Raw genomic sequence first — 18,033 nt, 5'->3', positions numbered from 1 at the left:
TGAGCCAATAAGATTCTCCAGCCCTGCATTACTTCAAAAGACAATGTAGGGAGTTGTCAACAACATTAAAGGGTTGAAACCTGGAAGTGAAATAAATCTTCCCAAAGAAGAATACCAGACTTACAAGAAAATAGGTTTCCACAATTTCAAAATCGACAAATCCGATCACTATCCAGGCAAAAAGTGTAAGCACAGAAACACCAACAATAAATGGAACGAAGTAGCCACTAAGTTTGTCTGCAAACTGCTGAATTGGAGCCTAAAGCACAGGGAGAGAAAAAGAAAATAAATTCTAGCCATCTTCTCTGAGGCTTGAGGTTGTCTCAGAGATTGTCTATACCAGGGATGTCCAAAAGGTTGATCTACTGGTTGATCCCCGGGAGGTTTTGGTAGATTGCAGTTGATCTCTGGCTCCTCCATCCAGCTCCGCCCTCTAGATTGCTAGAATGGAAGAAGGAGCTCTTGCTGCGAGGCTGACTGTTTCATTAGCGATCTCCCCCCCCCCTTTGACCTGAACCCCCCAAAAAAGGGGTAGTTCACTGCCAATTTTTAATTGTGTGAGTAGGTTGCAGTCTTTTGAAAGATGGCCACCCCTGGTCTACACATTTGCCTAAGTAGCAGGCAGTTTCCCATCACTGGCACCTTTGCACTTGTCTCTTTTTCTGCAGTCCTAACAATATATCTTTTTTGCAATGCTTTGGTTGAAAAGCTTCCAAATTACACAAAATGATTTGCTTTACAGTCTGCTTACCAACTGCCGTGATCAGAGAATGTGAGGCCTATAAGGATGGGAATTTTAAGTTGCCTCTCTGCTGAAGACCAATTTGGTACACTAAGTAAGCATGTAATGATGTCAAATTTGATTCATAAATTTGCTATACTGAATCAAAGCTGAAGAAACAGGCTGAAAAACTTAACTTCCTTCCTACTATTGCTTATTGAAAGTACCTTGGATGTTTGTGCTTCTTCCACAAGTTTGACGATCTGGGAGAGAGTAGTGTCACATCCAACATGGGTTGCAGAGATCAGCAGTGATCCATTCTGGTTAATAGAGCCTGCAATGACTGTACTGCCAGGTTTTTTAGTCACAGGCATAGCTTCACCTGCATAAATTGATTTGCCAGCAAAACATTAAGAGACACAATTCTTTGCATTTCCCCCTCTCATCCCCTAGTCTTAATTTTCACTTTGTCTCTTTCCCTTCCTACCCACACCATTAGTTAGTTTCAAGCAGCCGCTGAAATAAATATAACACTGCTTGCCTGTGATGAGTGATTCGTCCACCATAGAATGTCCCTCAATAACACGGCCGTCCACTGGAAATTTGCCTCCTGGAATCACTTTGACAATGTCACCCCGCTGAACCAGCTCAACATCAACTTGCTCTTCACTAAGAGGACACACAAAATTCCTTAGTCCTTATTTATCCACAATTGAAACAAAGTCTTAGCATCTGCAGCTGAATCTGTGCATATTCATGGTTTGACCATAAGCCTTGCCACATCTTTCTCTCCCCCAAATACCAACAATTTAGACCACAAGTTATTTAGGGTGAAGGATTATCTTCTGCTTCTATTTCTCTACAAAATGCCATATATATTGATGGGGCCATACAAAAATAAAGAGCACAGGGGGGAAATCAATGAACACAACATACTGAAATGTATTCAGGCTGCCTTTCAAAACAAATTATTAAAAAACTACAGTAAAGCAAAATACCTCAAGAGGATGTTGTCTGGGCCTAAAGTAACAATAGTTGCTTCTGTTGCTTGTAGTGAAATCAGTTTTGCAAGGGCTTCTGATGTTTTACCCTATAAAAGCATAGAGCCACATATGTTAAATTCAAAGTACCACCTAAAAGATCACTGCAAGCAACGAAGTCGTATGCAGCACAAGCCATATTTCTAGCAAATAAATAAGTTCTAAGTAAGTTTACACAAAGCAGTCTTCTGTTATTCTCCTTGGGATGAAGATGGACTTAAGTGTGGGGGAAGCATGCATTCCAAAGTATTTGTCTTGAAAACAGTAAATGTATACTTAACACAATTCTGCCACATACAGAATGGCATACCTGTATTCTCTCTTGGATTCCTACAAGCTGTTTTACTACAAAGGAATTTCAGAAATAGACTGGAAAGAGAAGCTGCTGAATTGTAACTCATTACCAAACTTAAAACCATGGAGAGACCTGGTCTGAACAGAGACATTGTATTTTTATCTCATTATACATGACTAAGCCATTTTTCACCTTCTCACCCCTTGCCTTTTCCTGTAAGACCTATTGCAGTCGTTAAGAGTCGTCAACAGACTCATCTCAGCTATCTGCCAATCTCCCATTCCCACCACCCTTCTGAGTAATACCCCTCCCCACCTTCTCACTATATAGAAGGATCTGGCAACTTCTGTTTCAGTGTATCTGAAGAAGTGTGCATGCACACGAAAGCTCATAACAAGAACTAACTTAGTTGGTCTTTAAGGTGCTACTGGAAGGAATTTTTTTTATTTTGACTACAAGCATCATGTAATTGACAAATAACTGAGCACTAAACTTTTAAGATAATCTTACAAAACTAGCAGCGCCAAGTCTGAAAGTGCTTTAATAAATGCCCCCCTAAATATATGAGCATTTATATTTTTATATTTACCTTGGCCACGTGTTCCAGCCATCGCCCCAATGCAATGAATACAAAGAGCATGGGTGGTGTGTCAAAGAAAGTCACAGGGTTGACTTTTGCCCTCTCAACCATTGCAACCAAAAGAATAACAAAGGAGTAGGCAAACGCAATGGTGGTTGCCAAAACAATCAGCACATCCATATTGGCAGTCTTATGCTTCAGTGCTTTGTAAGCTTGGATGTAGAAATACCAGCCACCAAATAACTGCAAGCACAGCAAAATTCACAATTACATTTTGCACATAAACACACTATTGATAACTATATAAGGACTGGAGATCTGTGAACTGTCATTCTCCTCCTGGGTTCAATTAATTCTCCCTGGTAGGGTGGCTAAGCAAACAGGCAGCAGACTGCCTAGAAAAATCTGATGGACGCTCAGCTATAATAGAGAGGCATTGTTGAAGTGTGGAGCTTATTCTTGCATTTTGTTCCATCCTAATAAAACTTAAAAGGAACAAGCATTAATATTTCAGATTTTTGTCTAGAGGGGTAGCAATACAGTAAAAGTAACTTAGACTACAGGGCCTAATGTGCTTTCAGCTAATAAGAACACAAGAAGATCCTGCTGGGTCAGGCCAATGGTCTATCTAGTCCAGCATCCTATTCTCAGTGACCAACCAGATGCTTGAGGGAAACCAGCATGCGGAAACTGAGCAAAAGGGCCCTCTTCCCTCATGTAGCTTCCAGCAACTGGTGTCCAGAAGCACTGCTGCCTCCAAATGTGGAAGGAAGAGCAAAGTCTTTCTGGTTAGTAACCATCAATAGCCCTCTCATCCATGAATTTCTCTAACCCTCTTCTAAAAGCATCTACCGTATTTTTCACTCCATAAGACACTTTTTTCCTCCAAAAACGTATGGGGAAATGTCTGTGCGTCTTATGAAGCGAATGCCGCGGAGGAGGGATGGACAGGAGCCATGGCTCCCCTTCCTTCCCTCCTCCATGGCTAGCTTTAAAGCAAGCAAAGGGAGAGCCGCTTTACAGCGAGGCAGGAGGAGGGACAGACGGCAGCCCCTTCCACCCTTGCTCCCAGCTGATCGGAGAGCCGTTACAGAGCTCCTGTCCTGGCGTCTTCTCCTCCTCTTTTTGCTCCGGTTCCAGCGTTGCCTCTGAGGCGAGGCAAGGCAGTTGCCTGCCACAGGCACGCACAAATGTGAGCTCTCCCTCTCCCTCCCTTCCTTCCCTCCCTCCCTCCCTCTTCCAACTTGAATAATATATGGGGGGGAGGCCAGGTAAGCCCCACCTCACATACCGTAATTCAGCCTTTCTCAACCTGTGGGTCCCCAGATGCTATTGAACTACAATGCCCCTCACCCCTAGGTTTATTAAATAGGTTAGTACAACATTTGATTCAGAATATTTTTTTCTTGTTTTCCTCCTCTAAAACCTAGGTGCGTCTTATGGTCAGGTGCGTCTTATAGAGCGAAAAATACGGCAGCTCGGTGGCCATCACTGCATCTTGTGGGAGCAGCATACCCCAAGGGATAATATGATGGGGGCTGGATCTAAAACGGGCAGGGCATCCCCTTTTCTTCCCTTATCTCTGTGCCATTTCCCACCCCCATGCATGCTCAAGAAATTAAGCCAAGGGTTGGCAGCAAGTTTGTCCACCTGCTTTATTCCATATGGTTCATTCAAAGGAATCTTGGCATGAAATTTAAATACTATCACACTAGCATTTGATTTATTTCTACTTGCCTGCACAGGGACACACAACAGAAAGGAGAGCAAATTCATAACAGACAAGCCGGGAAGGATCTGGCGCTCTAAGAACATTGATGAATGATATGCTTCCATTTCTTCTTTGGTCATGTTTGCAACCTTGTGCATGGATGACATCTGGCTGTCTATAACCATCATGTAAATCATCAGTCCCATTACAGGAATGCAGAAAATTAGGCTTACAAGGAAGGATCGTTTCCATCTTAATAAATAAGAGAACAAGATAATAGTGAAGAAATCATAACAACATTGAAAGGAAAGTGTTTCACTATGGAGAAAAAATCATGCATCTAGCACCTTGAGCATGACAGGAAGCATTTAGTAGGGTGTATGATTCACTTTAATGGAAGGTCTCCCCCAGCCCATCAATGTAAGTTGCAGGTGCAGCAGGAGCCTATGGTTTAAAGACCTCTAGCCCAGGATCCTGATCCAGACTGGCCCTCATGCTGGCAGTCCACTGGGAAAAGAAGAACCAAAGGGAATCTCTTTGCTCAATGCAAATTGCAATTAGGCTGTGTGTACTTTATTGGCTTTAAAGAACATGCGAAGTGCATTTCCACCGTTCAAAGACTTTTGGGCGTTGTAGTTTAATCCTCACAGAATTACAATTCCTTTAACTAAATACAGGGCCCTGAATTCATTAAGGGGGAAATGTGCTTTAAAGGTACAGTGTGTACACAGCCAGAGTGAATGAAAGAGAATATTCATGAATCATGGACTGATAGGAACATGCAGCCCATTGAAATGCTTCTGAGGAAATAGAACTCTTTGGAAGAAAAAGATTCCCCACCCCTGCTTTATAACAGAACTGCATTCTGGATTCTCACAGAAGGAATCAAACATCTTGAATGGGATTGGAGCACGAATAAAAGAATACTCACTGCCTTATCTCCTGTTTGTGATCTAAGTGACTAGCAGATCTATCTTTCTTCACAAGCACAGCATTAAATCCTAAATTCTAAAAAAAAAAAGGGGGGGAGAGATTTATTGTAGTGTACAAATGTTGCAGACAGTTTTGAAAGCTAGGGAAAAACACATTCAGAGCGCAAGAAAGCAGATACCTCCCACAAATCTGTTTCAAAATGTTAGAGGAGTTTTAACTGTATTTCAGTAAATGATGCAAACATATGACTCAAACACATCATGCTTCCTGAGAATACCATGCAGTTGTCTGGATATCTGCATATCACCTGTGCATATACTGCTAATAATTAACACCTTAAAAACATGGTGCTGTACAATATGCAACATAAAACAATGTACACCTACCTACAGGAAGGTTTTGGCCAATCTAAACCACAGATGGGGATCCTCTAGTCAAACTTGGCCTGCCAGTCATCTCCCTTTGGCCTGCAATCCTGTATGGAGAGGCCATACTCACCTCCCCCAGGCTAAGACCCCACCTGCAGGCTAAGACCCTACCTGCCCTCGGACTGTCTCGCCCGAGTGGTGCATGCTCTAGTTATCTCCCGACTGGACTACTGCAATGCGCTCTATGTGGGGCTACCTTTGAAGGTGACCCGGAAACTGCAATTAATCCAGAATGCAGCAGCTAGACTGGTGACTGGGAGTGGCTGCTGGGACATAACATGGGTCCTGAGAGATCTGCACTGGCTCCCAGTACGTTTCCGAGCACAATTCAAAGTGTTGGTGCTGACCTTTAAAGCCCTAAACGGCCTCGGTCCTGTACACCTGAAGGAGCCCCCATTGTTCTGCCCGGCCAGGTCCAGTGCTGAGGGCTTTCTGGTGGTTCCCTCATTGCGAGAAGTGAGGTTACAGGGAACCAGACAGAGGGCCTTCTCGGTAGTGTCGCCCACCCTGTGGAGCACCCTCCCTTCATATGTGAAGGAAATAAACAGCTATCTTATCTTTAAAAGACATCTGAAGGCAGCCCTGTTCAGAGAAGTTTTATTATTTAATGCTTTACTGTTTTTAACATTTGATTGGGAGCCGCCCAGGGTGGCTGGGGAAACTCAGCCAGATGGGCGGGGTATAAATTATTATTATTATTATTATTATTATTATTATTATTATTACTACTACTACTACTACTACTACTGGTATCTTTACTATCCACAATGGGACCAACAATCTTCAGCAGCAAAATATGTTCCACTAACACGGTAGTATTTATATGTGAAAAATGAACCAGCAAATTGCTACATTCACAAGACTACTTACCTCTATGATCCGTATAATATCTCTTGGGCCAACTATCTCAGGATCATACTTAATATGTGCTTTATTTGTTGCAAGTGCTACAGAGCTGTACAGAATCCCTTTTGTTTTCATAAGTGTGGATTCTATTTTATGAACACATGAGGCACATGTCATTCCCCTCACCTGTTAAAACAAAAGTTTATTGTTTGCAGAATATTCTTTCTTCAGAGATAATTTTGTATGCATCATAAATAATTAAGTTGATAAGTAATTCCAATCGGAAGATGGCACTGTTCCCAGTCAATGAACCAAAATTGTACTAACTTTATTTTATTGATTCTGTAGCACAACTGTTTCACAGTGTTATTTTAATTTGCATAGTACACCAAGTATTTCAGAAGGAAGGCAGAATACTTTTTTTATAAACAGATGAACCTTAAAGTTGTAAATATTTTTTTATTTTACTTTTTATCTTTTATAAACCACTTCAAGGGTTTTTACAATCAAGCAGTGTATAAATGTTGTGAAATAAATAAATAAATAAATCAAGTATAAACGTAAACCTAGCTGGCCAGGAGTTGCTTAATTGTATTATGAATCAGACACACCAAAATAAAATAAAAACTTGAGCTGCCAAGACAGAGGGCTCAATCACACTTACCTCTACCCCCACGCTTTCAAGGCACATATCTGCACTTTAAAGCTTCATGTCCAAGACCATTCCCCCACCACCACCACTTTCCCTAGGAAAACCCGCTCCTTAGCACTGACTTGGAACAAATGGCAACTTGGGTTTTCTGTGAGTTTTGCTCCAATTCTGCAGTCTGGAGTGGGTTTTCATGGAGAAAGTGCCAACAACAACAACATCACTCTGACACAGAGCTTTAAAGGATGGACTTGGCCTAGAAATGTGGCACAAATGGGCATGAGCTCAGACTTCACCTCTCTTAATTCCACTCCTTCCCCCTTTCTATACTGAAAACTTGATTAAATGTTTGTTGCCCTAACACAAGCTGGCATGGAGGCTGAGTTTAAATTTTAAGAATTAGCTTCACTCCACCCCTGCTACAGTCCTGACAAAAATTGTTCCATAAAAACACCAAGTGTCTCTAGCTAATTGCTGGAGCTAGCCAGGTAGTAATCTCTCTGACATACACTCTCTCACATATGCAAAGGATGAGGAGGTGGGGGAGATAAATTACTCTAAATGCTTTTGGAATCATAGTTACCGTACTTACACACAATCTGTAGAGGAATTTTCTTCAATTAACCCTGTTTGTATGAAAAGCTCACTAGGTAAAATGGCTGAGTGTTAAGTGGCATTGATTATTAAATTATTTGCTTACGACAAGTTCCAGGGTGCCATCTCCTTCATCATAGTTCTCCAGAACTGTAGCTCCAAAGCCCAGGTCCCTAATCAATTCCGCTACAGCTGATGGCTGGATGATAGAAGGATTATACCTCACTTCTGCCTTCCCAGCCATTAGAGCAACAAGAACAGAGTGTATTCCTAGAGACACAAGGTCACACAAAGGAACATTACATAAAGAAATTAGGAGTGTAATATACAATGAGTTGATCTTGCTCAGCCTTCCGCAATCAGGTAGTCTTCAAATGTTATGGACCGCCACTCCATTGATGACTGGGGTTTCATGGGAGTTATAATCCAAAACATCTGGGGAGCACGTATTAGGGAAGGCCGAGTTATGCCATATACCTCTATACAGATTAGGTAAGAACAGAAATACTGGAACATAATAGGCATTATTTGCAACAGCTAAAGTAGCCAACTTATTCACAGAATGTCGTCTGGCTCTAATCTGAATCAAAGCAAAGCAAAGGCTTTGATAACCACCTTGATTTTTTTAACAGGTAGACAAGCTATAAATACTGAAATAGATAAATACCGTTTTTTTCGTCCCATAGGACGCACCTAGGGGTTTTTTTTGGGGGGAATAAAGGAAATCCCCCCCTTATTTCCCCCCCAAAACCAGGTCGGGGAAACCAAACCAGGTTGGGGAACAGCGGTATGGCGGCACTCCGCCTCCCCGCTGTCCCCCAAGTTTGTGGGGCTGGCGCTGGGGAGAAGCACGCTTCTCCCCAGCGCCAGCCTCCAAACCAGGTCGAGGAACAGCGGGATGGTGGCGCTGCGCCTCCCCGCTGTCCCCCGAGCTTGTGGGGCTAGCCGATGTCTGCCCGAAGCGCAGGGCGCTCTGCTTCAGCGCACCCCGTGCAGCGGGCTGCTATCCGCAGCATAGGGAGCCCTGCCGGAACTCCTGCAGGGCTCCGCACGCTGCGGATGTTTGCCCAGCGCGCAGGGCGCTCTGCTTCAGGGCACCCTGCACGCCGGGCGGCAGGCTGCTATCCGCAGCGTGGGGAGCCCTGCGGGAACTCCTGCAGGGCTCCCCACGCTGCAGATGTCTGTCCGGCGCGCGGGGCACTCTGCTTCAGGGCGCTCCGTGCACCGGGCGGCAGGCTGCTATCCGCAGCCTAGACATCCCTGCGGGAACTCCCACGGGCTCCCCAGGCTTGCTGATAGCTTCCTGAAGCCTGAAGAGCGAGAGGAGTCAGTGCGCACCTACCCCTCTCGCTCTCCAAGCTTCAGCAAAAGCCTGTATTCGCCCCATAGGACGCACACAGATTTCCCCTTCATTTTTGGAGGGGAAAAAGTGCGTCCTATAGGGCAAAAAATACGGTAACTACTTCTCCACATTCCACTTCACTTCATATATTCAATGTAGATTAAAGTTAGAAAAAAAGTGAATATGGTTTTTGTGCCCATTACAAAGAAAGTATGCAATATTGTTTTGTGTGGAAATTCCCAATGCAGCACCTGTGGAAACCATAGTGTCCTCAGACAACCTCCCTAGCACCCTCCAGTCCATCTCCTCTTCCCAATTTCTAATGCATTACAGTGGTACCTTCTGGTTACGTACTTAATTCATTCTGGAGGTCCGTTCTTAACCTGAAACTGTTCTTAACCTGAAGCACCACTTTAGCTAATGAGGCCTCCTGCTGCTGCGTGTCACCCTCACGTGATTTCTGTTCTCATCCTGAAGCAAAGTTCTTAACCCGAAGTACTAATTCTGGGTTAGCGGAGTCTGTATCCTGAAGCATACCGTATGTAACCTGAAGTGTATGCAACCCGAGGTACTACTGTACATGTCTTTAGGCACCAGGCAAAAACATTCTTCTTTGGCCATTAAACAATCTATGGCCTTTTAAAAGTGGGAGAGGGGGGAACTGTTATTAAGATTCTTTCTGTGATAGTTTTACTGTTTTTTATTATTATGCTCTGTAAATTATGTTTTTAATGTTGTACACCGCCATGGGATCTTCAGATAAAGTGTGGCATATAAACTGAATGTATTATAATAATAAACCCCTGCAATGAAGGGGAAAGCTACACAGTCATTGTGCTGCTGTGACAGCAGTGCCTTTGGATCCTCTTTCAGATCTTTTCTGAAAGGCAGCCACTAAAATACACTATCCTATTTCTTGGCCGCTAGCCTTTAAGAGTTCAGAGAGGGAACCAAAACTGATAGCTGGCAGTGAAGCATTATGGATTCCACCTTCTATTTTCTGCCACCAGAGACACAGAAAAGACTGGAAGATTGTTACGTCTTATGATAATGAATGGCAAATGCTATCTCTTCTCCTGGCACTCACTCCCACAACGTACCACTCCATTCCTTCATCTCTGCTAAAGATGCAAGCCTCATAATTTAAATTGTATAATCAGAATCCCTGAAGGGCCTACATATATGTGTCACCTGAGCTTTAAAAGATCAGTTTAAGCATCACTAAAATGGTGTCAGGAAACTTAAAACCATTTTACTAATGTATATCTCACCATCTTCTCTCTTTAGATTCCTTTCAATGTTCGCCACACAGGAAGCACATGTCATGCCAGTGACTTGAATGTAGCACTTGGAAGGTGCATTTGCATCCTGGTTATTGTGGATGGGGGAGAGGTTGGAGTGAGCTTCCATTTTGAAGTGTTTATTATCCTGAGATTCTGCCAGCCTTTCCTGTGAGGGCTGAGTTATTAGCACCAAAGGTTCTGTACTTGCGGGACCTGGGAACAGAAAAGAATAATTTTAATGTGTTTAAACAACTGCTGCAACTATGTTAAGTCCCAGGGGCATTTGATGCATTCATTTCACATCTGGAGGAGCCAAAAATATCAGCTCTCCCAGTCTACCTTATTTCTAGCTGAGCCCAGAAGATACCTTTGAATTTGAGAAGTAGAAAATAGCAAATCCCATGCTTCCTAATTGGAAAATTACCCTTAGGATATCCTTTCCAGTTAAACAGAAACCATAAGGCATCTCTTCTCTTTAGTAGGCATGCTTGCTTTATGTCGAAACATAAAGGCTAGCAACCACTCACAACACTACAGATATTCTAAGATAATAAGCATGAACACGAAACAATTGTTTGAAGCACATGCTTGTACAGCATACATGTAGAAAGCAAACATGTAGAGCTGGAGGAGGGGCATCTTCCCAGATCTTTGAAGAGATCAGCAACACTCAATCAGATACACCATTCCATGTGGCATCTTACAGGCCTATTCATTTCAGTGGGGATATGCAGAACAACATATTGTTGGAATTACACAACGGGGCAGACCTGCCCATCTCCAAATCAGCTGCCTTTAATGACACCCAATATTTCCTTTCCTGTGCCCCCACCCTAAAAAAACTAGGGTGACTGCCTCCTGGTTAGGCCATTTCAGAATCAGTATTAAGAGATTATAATTACCATGTGGATCTGCACAACCCCCTCCAGAGAAAGCTACCTTTCAAAATAGCAGCTGGATTTGTTCTATAAGCATAATTTAAAGAGCTATCACCTGTTAAGGATGCATCAAAACCCATATCCTCAATGCCATTCCTTAAGTCATCTGGAGAGGTCTGCATGGGGTCATATTCTATAGTCCCAGTATGGTTCAGAAGAGATACATGTATTGCCTTCACTCCTGGCTTCTGGGAAATTACTCTCTCAATTGTCTGTACACAAGAATTGCAGGTCATTCCTTCTATATTTATTACGGTAATGCATGTCAAGGGATGGTGCATGGTGCTGTTGACAGCTCTTGGAGATTTCAGCGGAGATGTAGGTGTGTTCAGAAGTGCAGCATTTTCATGTCCGTCAAAAAGGCTGACCTTAAAAGTCTCTGGGGATACTGCTTCTATGGCTCTTCTCAGTGCACTTATGCTGATTAGGCTGGGATTGTACTTTACAATGGCAGATTTTTCCTCTAAAGAAACCGCTATACTAGTTACTGCAGGGAGTGCTGATATGCTGCTTTGAATATTGAAGACACATGAATTGCAGTGCATGCCATCAACTCGGAATGTTATGGTCTTCAAACATTGTGTGTACTCTGGAGATTCTTGCGGAGCTTTTTCTGAGCATTTGGTTTGTGTGTTCTTCAGCCGCTCTACATCAATAGCACCAAGTTTGAGGGGCTTAGGCTGCTTCTTTATCGATGCCATGAAACCAGCAGCTTCTATTTGGTTTTTTATTTCCTCCGATGTGATGAGATGAGGCTGATAAACCACCACAGCTTCCTGATTGTCCAGGGAGACTAGAAGATAAAAGGTGAATTGTTAGTATGTTTCCCTAATGGTGTTTCACCTAAAATCCTGGTTTCCTCCTCCACGTTAGCAGGCCAATCCAACCTCTTGCCCACCTCTGAAAGGTCTGCTGCCACTGGCAAGCCAGGTGGGGAAAGGCTGCAAAATCACAGACATACCAGTGCATAATACAGTGTGCAACACAGACGGGTCACATGCATGCAATGGTGGGGTTTAGCTTTCAAAGTGGGAGGAGCACTGTCCCTATGGGAATGTGATAAACTGTGTCATGCAATTGGGGAAGGAGTTCTGCCACCCTCAAATGAGCCTCTGTCTACCAACATAGCTTTGTCTTCTTTTGCTATTAACACCACTCATTCTACAGCACACAATTGCACCACAACAGAAAATGGAAATTGAATATACTGAACCGGGTGTAAATTAAAGGATATGTAACAAGAAAATAATTATGGAATATTATTTTAACATGCGATCACAGTGGAAAGACTTTAAAGAAAAAGCACAGCTGAAATTTATTACTAATAAAAATAATTGGGAACCCTTCTTGGACTTTTCAAGGGGAAAGGAAATGAATGATTTTGAGAGAGTTGGACTTAAGAGAAATATTAACAGAAAGTGGAGATGGATATTCCCATGAACGTATTAAATAACTTTTTGAAATGAAACTGACAGATGGAAAATCAGAGTACTTTTTATCTCTCTTTATTGCTTCTTTTCTCTTTCTCTCATTTTTAAAATTTCCTTTCCTTCTCTTTCCATCCTTCTTTCTGCTTCTTTGTTTTTCTTTTTTCCCTATTTCTTTTGCAGCTGTTTTTGTCTCTTTTTAAATTTAGTTTTCTATATTTTGTTGCATTATAAAAAACTTTAGTAAAAATCTTAATACAAAAAAAAAAAACTTCCTAGGTACAAAATAAAGAAGCTGGCTTCAAAATAGGTAGTGTGTGTCTGAAAGCCCCCAGACACATGTCTGATCAGTTTGGAAGCATGGTGGAAAGTGTCTCCTCAGAGGCAGAATAAAGTATAAAGGAATATCTCCTTTGTTACAGAATACCTGCCCAGAGGAGGCAGGGGAAGTGGACACATAAAGGGTCCTCTCTATGAACTCTCTGTGTACTAGCCTGTGCTTGTCCAGCAAAGCATGCATTTGTGATTTGGCTGCAAACTCTACACAGAATAGGGTAAAAGAAAGAGTCCACTCAGTTACCTAGCTGGGTATACCAAATAAAGGGTTGCAATACTGGAAAACTCATGGGAAATGATCAAGCAACATATAAGGCCAGGAAAAACCAAACTCTAATCCGTTTTAATTACCTTTAATTCGTGTGACACCTTGCAGTTTGCCAATCTTTCCTTCAATAGTGCTAGTGCAAGAATGGCAGGTCATCCCCTCTACTTTCATCCTTAATGCAACATCGCTTGTTTGGAATAAATTTGAATCTTCAGACATTCCAGGATTTATTTCATGCACTACATTCTCTGAACTGAATTCTGGCACTATTTGGTTGATCTGCTTGCCATTTATAATAGAGGAGACAAATGTTACAACTACAGACTTTCTGTCAGAAGAGCTTTTCACATCCAAGATGCCCTTGGTTTGCAGGAGGTTGGTACGGATTTCTTCACATGTTAATGCTGATTGAGCTGGTATTGTAAGAAAAATAGTGTCTGCTAAAACAGGTTTAGAGTTTGCATTAGTAAGTGTAGCATCAAATCCCATGTCATCTATAGCTTCTTGTAGTGACTCTGGAGTTTGCTTTTTGGGGTTATAAATAATGGCTGCATTCTTATTTTCCAGTGAAACCTTGAAGGGAAAGCAGAAAAAGAAAAAAAGAAAAAAACATGTTAGACAACTTTGCCAAACAAAGATTAAAATCTCAAGGTGGCGTTAACATATCAGGCAGCTTTGTCCTATTATAGTGACACCCTGCACGTGATTCCACTCATCTGAGAAGGAAGTGTAAGACTGTACCTATTAAACCACAAATTAACTTGGATTTATCTGTAAGACAAGATGACTGGCTACAAGATGAGTCACAATAAAAGTGGCCAGATTCTTTCTGAGTATCACACACATAATACAGTATAAATTTCTCACACAGCACTTTCCAAAGTGCCCTAAGCATACATAACACTCTACATACAGCGAAGATTATACTAATCCCATGTTGCAGTGTCCCTTGCACTGATCAGGCTTGAAATGAAACTCTACAGGTTAAAAGGTTAAAGAGAGAAAGAAAAGAGCCGGTATAGACTGAGAATAACTGAACTGTAGAGTTCAAAGGGATCCTGAGAATCACCTAGTAGTCCAACCCCCTGCAATGCAAGAATATCAACTAAAACATCACTGAAAGATAGCTGAACCTTTCCTGAACCAAGGCGTGTCCACCACCTCCCAAGGGAGTATGTTCCACTGTCAAACAGCTCTTATAAATCCTTTCTTGTAACTTGAATCCCTTTGTTCATGTCCTAGCCTCCAGAGCAGGAGAATACAAGTTTGCTCCATCTTCCATGTGACACCCACTGAGAAGTCTGGAGATGGCTACCATGTCTTCTCTCAGTCTCCTCTTTTCTAAGCTAAACAAACCTAGTTCCCTCAACCATTCCTCATAATGCTTAGTTTCCAGACCCTTTAATATCTTGATGTGTTCATCAAGTGACTCCCCACTTGTCCAGATTCATGCTCCCTACTGTCGTCCAGCAGGAGTCCAGTCATATCCTGGGTGGCTCATACTTGGAGGAGTGACCCATGTCACTCTGAACATCTCCATCTGTCTTCAGAGTTACCGTTCCCACCCACCCACCTTGTTCTAGTTCACTGATTAGTGTGATGGTTTCAGCAAGAACTATAACATTTACTCTGAATTTCTCTTCCTTCTCCGAGCCCCATGGAACTGAACTTCTGGTGCCTGACCAGCTAATCAAAACCTGTTCCAGGAAAAACAGCCAAATGATGTGAGTGACAAAGAGATCTTTGAAAAAGAGAGGATATATTTCATTTTGAGAAATGTAGCTGTTAAAACTGTTTTAAAACTGATCCTGATCTTTTTCAATAGGGATAGAAAAGTCAGGAATTCACTAACTAGGATAGAGAATAAGGAACTGATGAATTAGTAGCAGCAGAAAATAATTTGTACTTCATACACAACCTTGCTGACATCACTAGCTTTTCACTTCAGACAGGGCAACTGTCTCAAAATTGGATTTGCTTTCAACAAGCTGAGTTCTTTTCTGACTATTTCAATTTTCCAAAGGGCAAACTGATGCCACTAAAAAGCCAATTACATTAATTCCAAATTTTATTATTTTCCTTAGGCAAAACACAACCAGGAAGCCACTCTTATGATCTAATTACACAAACGTAATCTATTTAACTAACATAGCTTCTCTGCTCTGCGTTTGCCTAAGGTAGAAATGATTGATTTACCTGCAATTATATGTAAGATAACCAAAATACATGCTCTCCGAAACAGCAGTAAACGTATATTATTTCCCCCGTCATTAAGAATAGTATTTCCAAAGTGCACAACTTAATCCCTTAGTGCACAACTTGATCTCTTAGCAAGAACCCAGATGGTGCTCTTCAAAAAAACTTTAGATGAATTATATCCTGTGAACTGCTTAGCCGAACATGGCCTACCACACCTCATATACCCTTTGATCAGGTAACAATGTGAAAAAATATACTTACTTTAATATGGTGAACCCCATTTAGTTTTCCAATATGCTGCTCGATAGTCTGTACACAAGAATTGCATGTCATTCCCTCCACACAAACATCAATTGATCTGGCACCTGATACTGGATCCATTCTATTGACTGCTTCACATTCCTGAAAGATGTAAAAGAAGAATAACAGATGTGGTATTTGTACTCAGGCAAAAAATGGCCTATGTTAATTTCCGGCCCACTGGACTACTTATCTTACATGAAACTTAACAAAGACCATATGCCACCTGTAAAGACAGGGCTATAGAAATTCTCAAAGTACTTCCATGCACCCACTAAAATTGTCATTATATTTTTAAAAGAGTATTATCAAGTGTGATCTTGTGACCTAACTGCAGAATCCAGTACACATTAATTGGGGATATCCATCTGAAATACTGGATTTCTACCCATCCAAAGAGCAGAAGCAGCACAGGAAGGTTTCAGTTATGAAATGCCATGAAGACACCTGGGAAAGGAAGAGTGTGTTGGAGAAAAGCCTATTTTTTACATAGCAAACTTGATGGCTTTATGCAGGTATCCCCACCACTTAGGTGGAGGTTATGTTCCAAGCCCCACTACATATAAGTGAAATCACGTAATGTGAGGAGCATCCTCTAATGCCAACTTTTTCCTGCTCTCCAGCTTTCTCTCCCACTCTTTCTCCAATCCAGACCAAAATATCTAGGGTTTAAGCTCTGGGGCCAGTTGGAGGCTGGAGGATGAGCAGGAAAGTGGCTGTAGCCTGCGCTACCCCACACACCAGCTGTAAGCATAGTCTAAACAAAGCCCCATCACACCTCAGATCCCTTCGGGGCTTCCTCCACCCTCACAGACATCCTCATGGATGTCCAAACCACAAGGACTCTCCAGCTATCTCCTGCCATTTCCTGGTAGGATTCTATCTATTTATATACCAGCACCAGTGCTCGGGAGACACAGGGGTATGCATACCCCTAAACATTTTGTGAATCTAAGTTTGGCCTAACTGAGGGGCAGTATTTCAACATGAGTAAGAAAATGAGAGTACCCCTAAACATTTTTTGGGGGGGAAGCACTGACCAGCAATATGTGTATACATGGTCACGTGTGAGTGGGGAGGTGCCTGTACATTATGCTGTGGACAAGAACAGCAGTCCAACTTTTTTTTTATGTCAAGGGCAGACACACAGTAGGGGGGGGGGGGAATCCACTGCTGTATTTTTCTAAGCCAGGCACTCCAACCTGAGGCTCAGGAGCCCTGCTGGCAACCTCATGCACTGACAACCTCATGCACACTTTTTTGGGATTTACTCCATCTTGGGCAGGTTCAATAATGGCTTTGACTTCACCCAATCTGCTGTTATCAGGGTGTATGACACACTGGGACAGGGTAGATGGAAGGCGTAAAGGGATACATAATGTAGGGAAGGGCAGTCAAATCCTTTATGATGCTACCCAGCAGGTCTTATGTAGAAGGCAAAATAAAGGGTGTGCACATGGATTGGTCACAAAGGCTAATAATGAGGCCAAACTTAGATTCACAAAATGTTTAGGGGTATGCAAAGGCTGGGCCAGAAGCAGTGTTAGAAACTCAAATATATGTTAGGCACCAAATGGCTCCTTAGACCAAGGTTGGGAGTAAGACGGCTCTAAAGTCTTATTTTTAAAAAATGATGGATTGACTGTGATTAACAGATGTATTAGTATACGTCTGGGGTGGGATAAGCGAAGACAAGCTACAACAATTAATTCTAACATTGTTCACTACACCTGCTCCGGCTGCAGAGAAAAAGCATTTTGGTTCCTGAAATTTATTCTGATTGTGCAGATAAAATATAACTGACAGAACTCTACTGGATGTACTATTAGTGTGTGAAAACAGTCAAGATCCAAAGATCCCCAGACATGAGCCTCCAGGTGGTGGAGACGTCAGACGTCACCCTGGCACCCAGGCATCTTCATATGGTCTCAAGTGGCAGATAGTAAGGTGCAAAATGCACTTGGCGCATTTCAAAAACTGACCAGAAGGTCTGGTTGGTCCATGCAGATGCCAGGCTATTGGTTCATGCAGCACTCCTCCTGATTGATTGAGCCGTATTTGGAGTGAGGATCCCCCCACTTCACCTTATGTAGTGAGGGGTTATACCCTGAATTTGAACTTTATGCAAAACACATTTTACTCA

The 18,033-nt window shown here is 42.3% G+C and overlaps 1 protein-coding gene across 6 annotated transcripts in view; it reads right to left on the bottom strand.

Annotated features, from left to right (window-relative positions):
• The window catches only part of ATP7A (ATPase copper transporting alpha), a 44,025-nt gene that overhangs the window by 15,251 nt on the left and 10,741 nt on the right, over positions 1–18,033 (bottom strand). For 5 of the 6 annotated variants that reach the window (XM_082207354.1, XM_082207356.1, XM_082207355.1 and 2 more), the window contains 13 exons: positions 15,852–15,992; positions 13,475–13,964; positions 11,416–12,153; positions 10,411–10,635; positions 7,904–8,067; positions 6,579–6,740; positions 5,279–5,355; positions 4,374–4,599; positions 2,646–2,879; positions 1,720–1,811; positions 1,263–1,390; positions 949–1,103; positions 125–259 (listed from right to left, as the gene is read on the bottom strand). In XM_082207354.1, the coding sequence (XP_082063480.1) occupies positions 125–259; positions 949–1,103; positions 1,263–1,390; positions 1,720–1,811; positions 2,646–2,879; positions 4,374–4,599; positions 5,279–5,355; positions 6,579–6,740; positions 7,904–8,067; positions 10,411–10,635; positions 11,416–12,153; positions 13,475–13,964; positions 15,852–15,992 (2,967 nt within the window). The remainder of the gene's footprint in view (positions 1–124; positions 260–948; positions 1,104–1,262; positions 1,391–1,719; positions 1,812–2,645; positions 2,880–4,373; positions 4,600–5,278; positions 5,356–6,578; positions 6,741–7,903; positions 8,068–10,410; positions 10,636–11,415; positions 12,154–13,474; positions 13,965–15,851; positions 15,993–18,033) is intronic. The other variant, XM_082207358.1, reaches the window with a different exon arrangement.

This window comes from Podarcis vaucheri (assembly GCF_965113315.1).
Source record: "Podarcis vaucheri genome assembly, chromosome: Z".
In the NCBI taxonomy this organism is placed as follows: domain Eukaryota; kingdom Metazoa; phylum Chordata; class Lepidosauria; order Squamata; family Lacertidae; genus Podarcis; species Podarcis vaucheri.
Note: the sequence above shows the minus strand (reverse complement) of the source record. Positions and strands in the feature narration are given on the sequence as shown.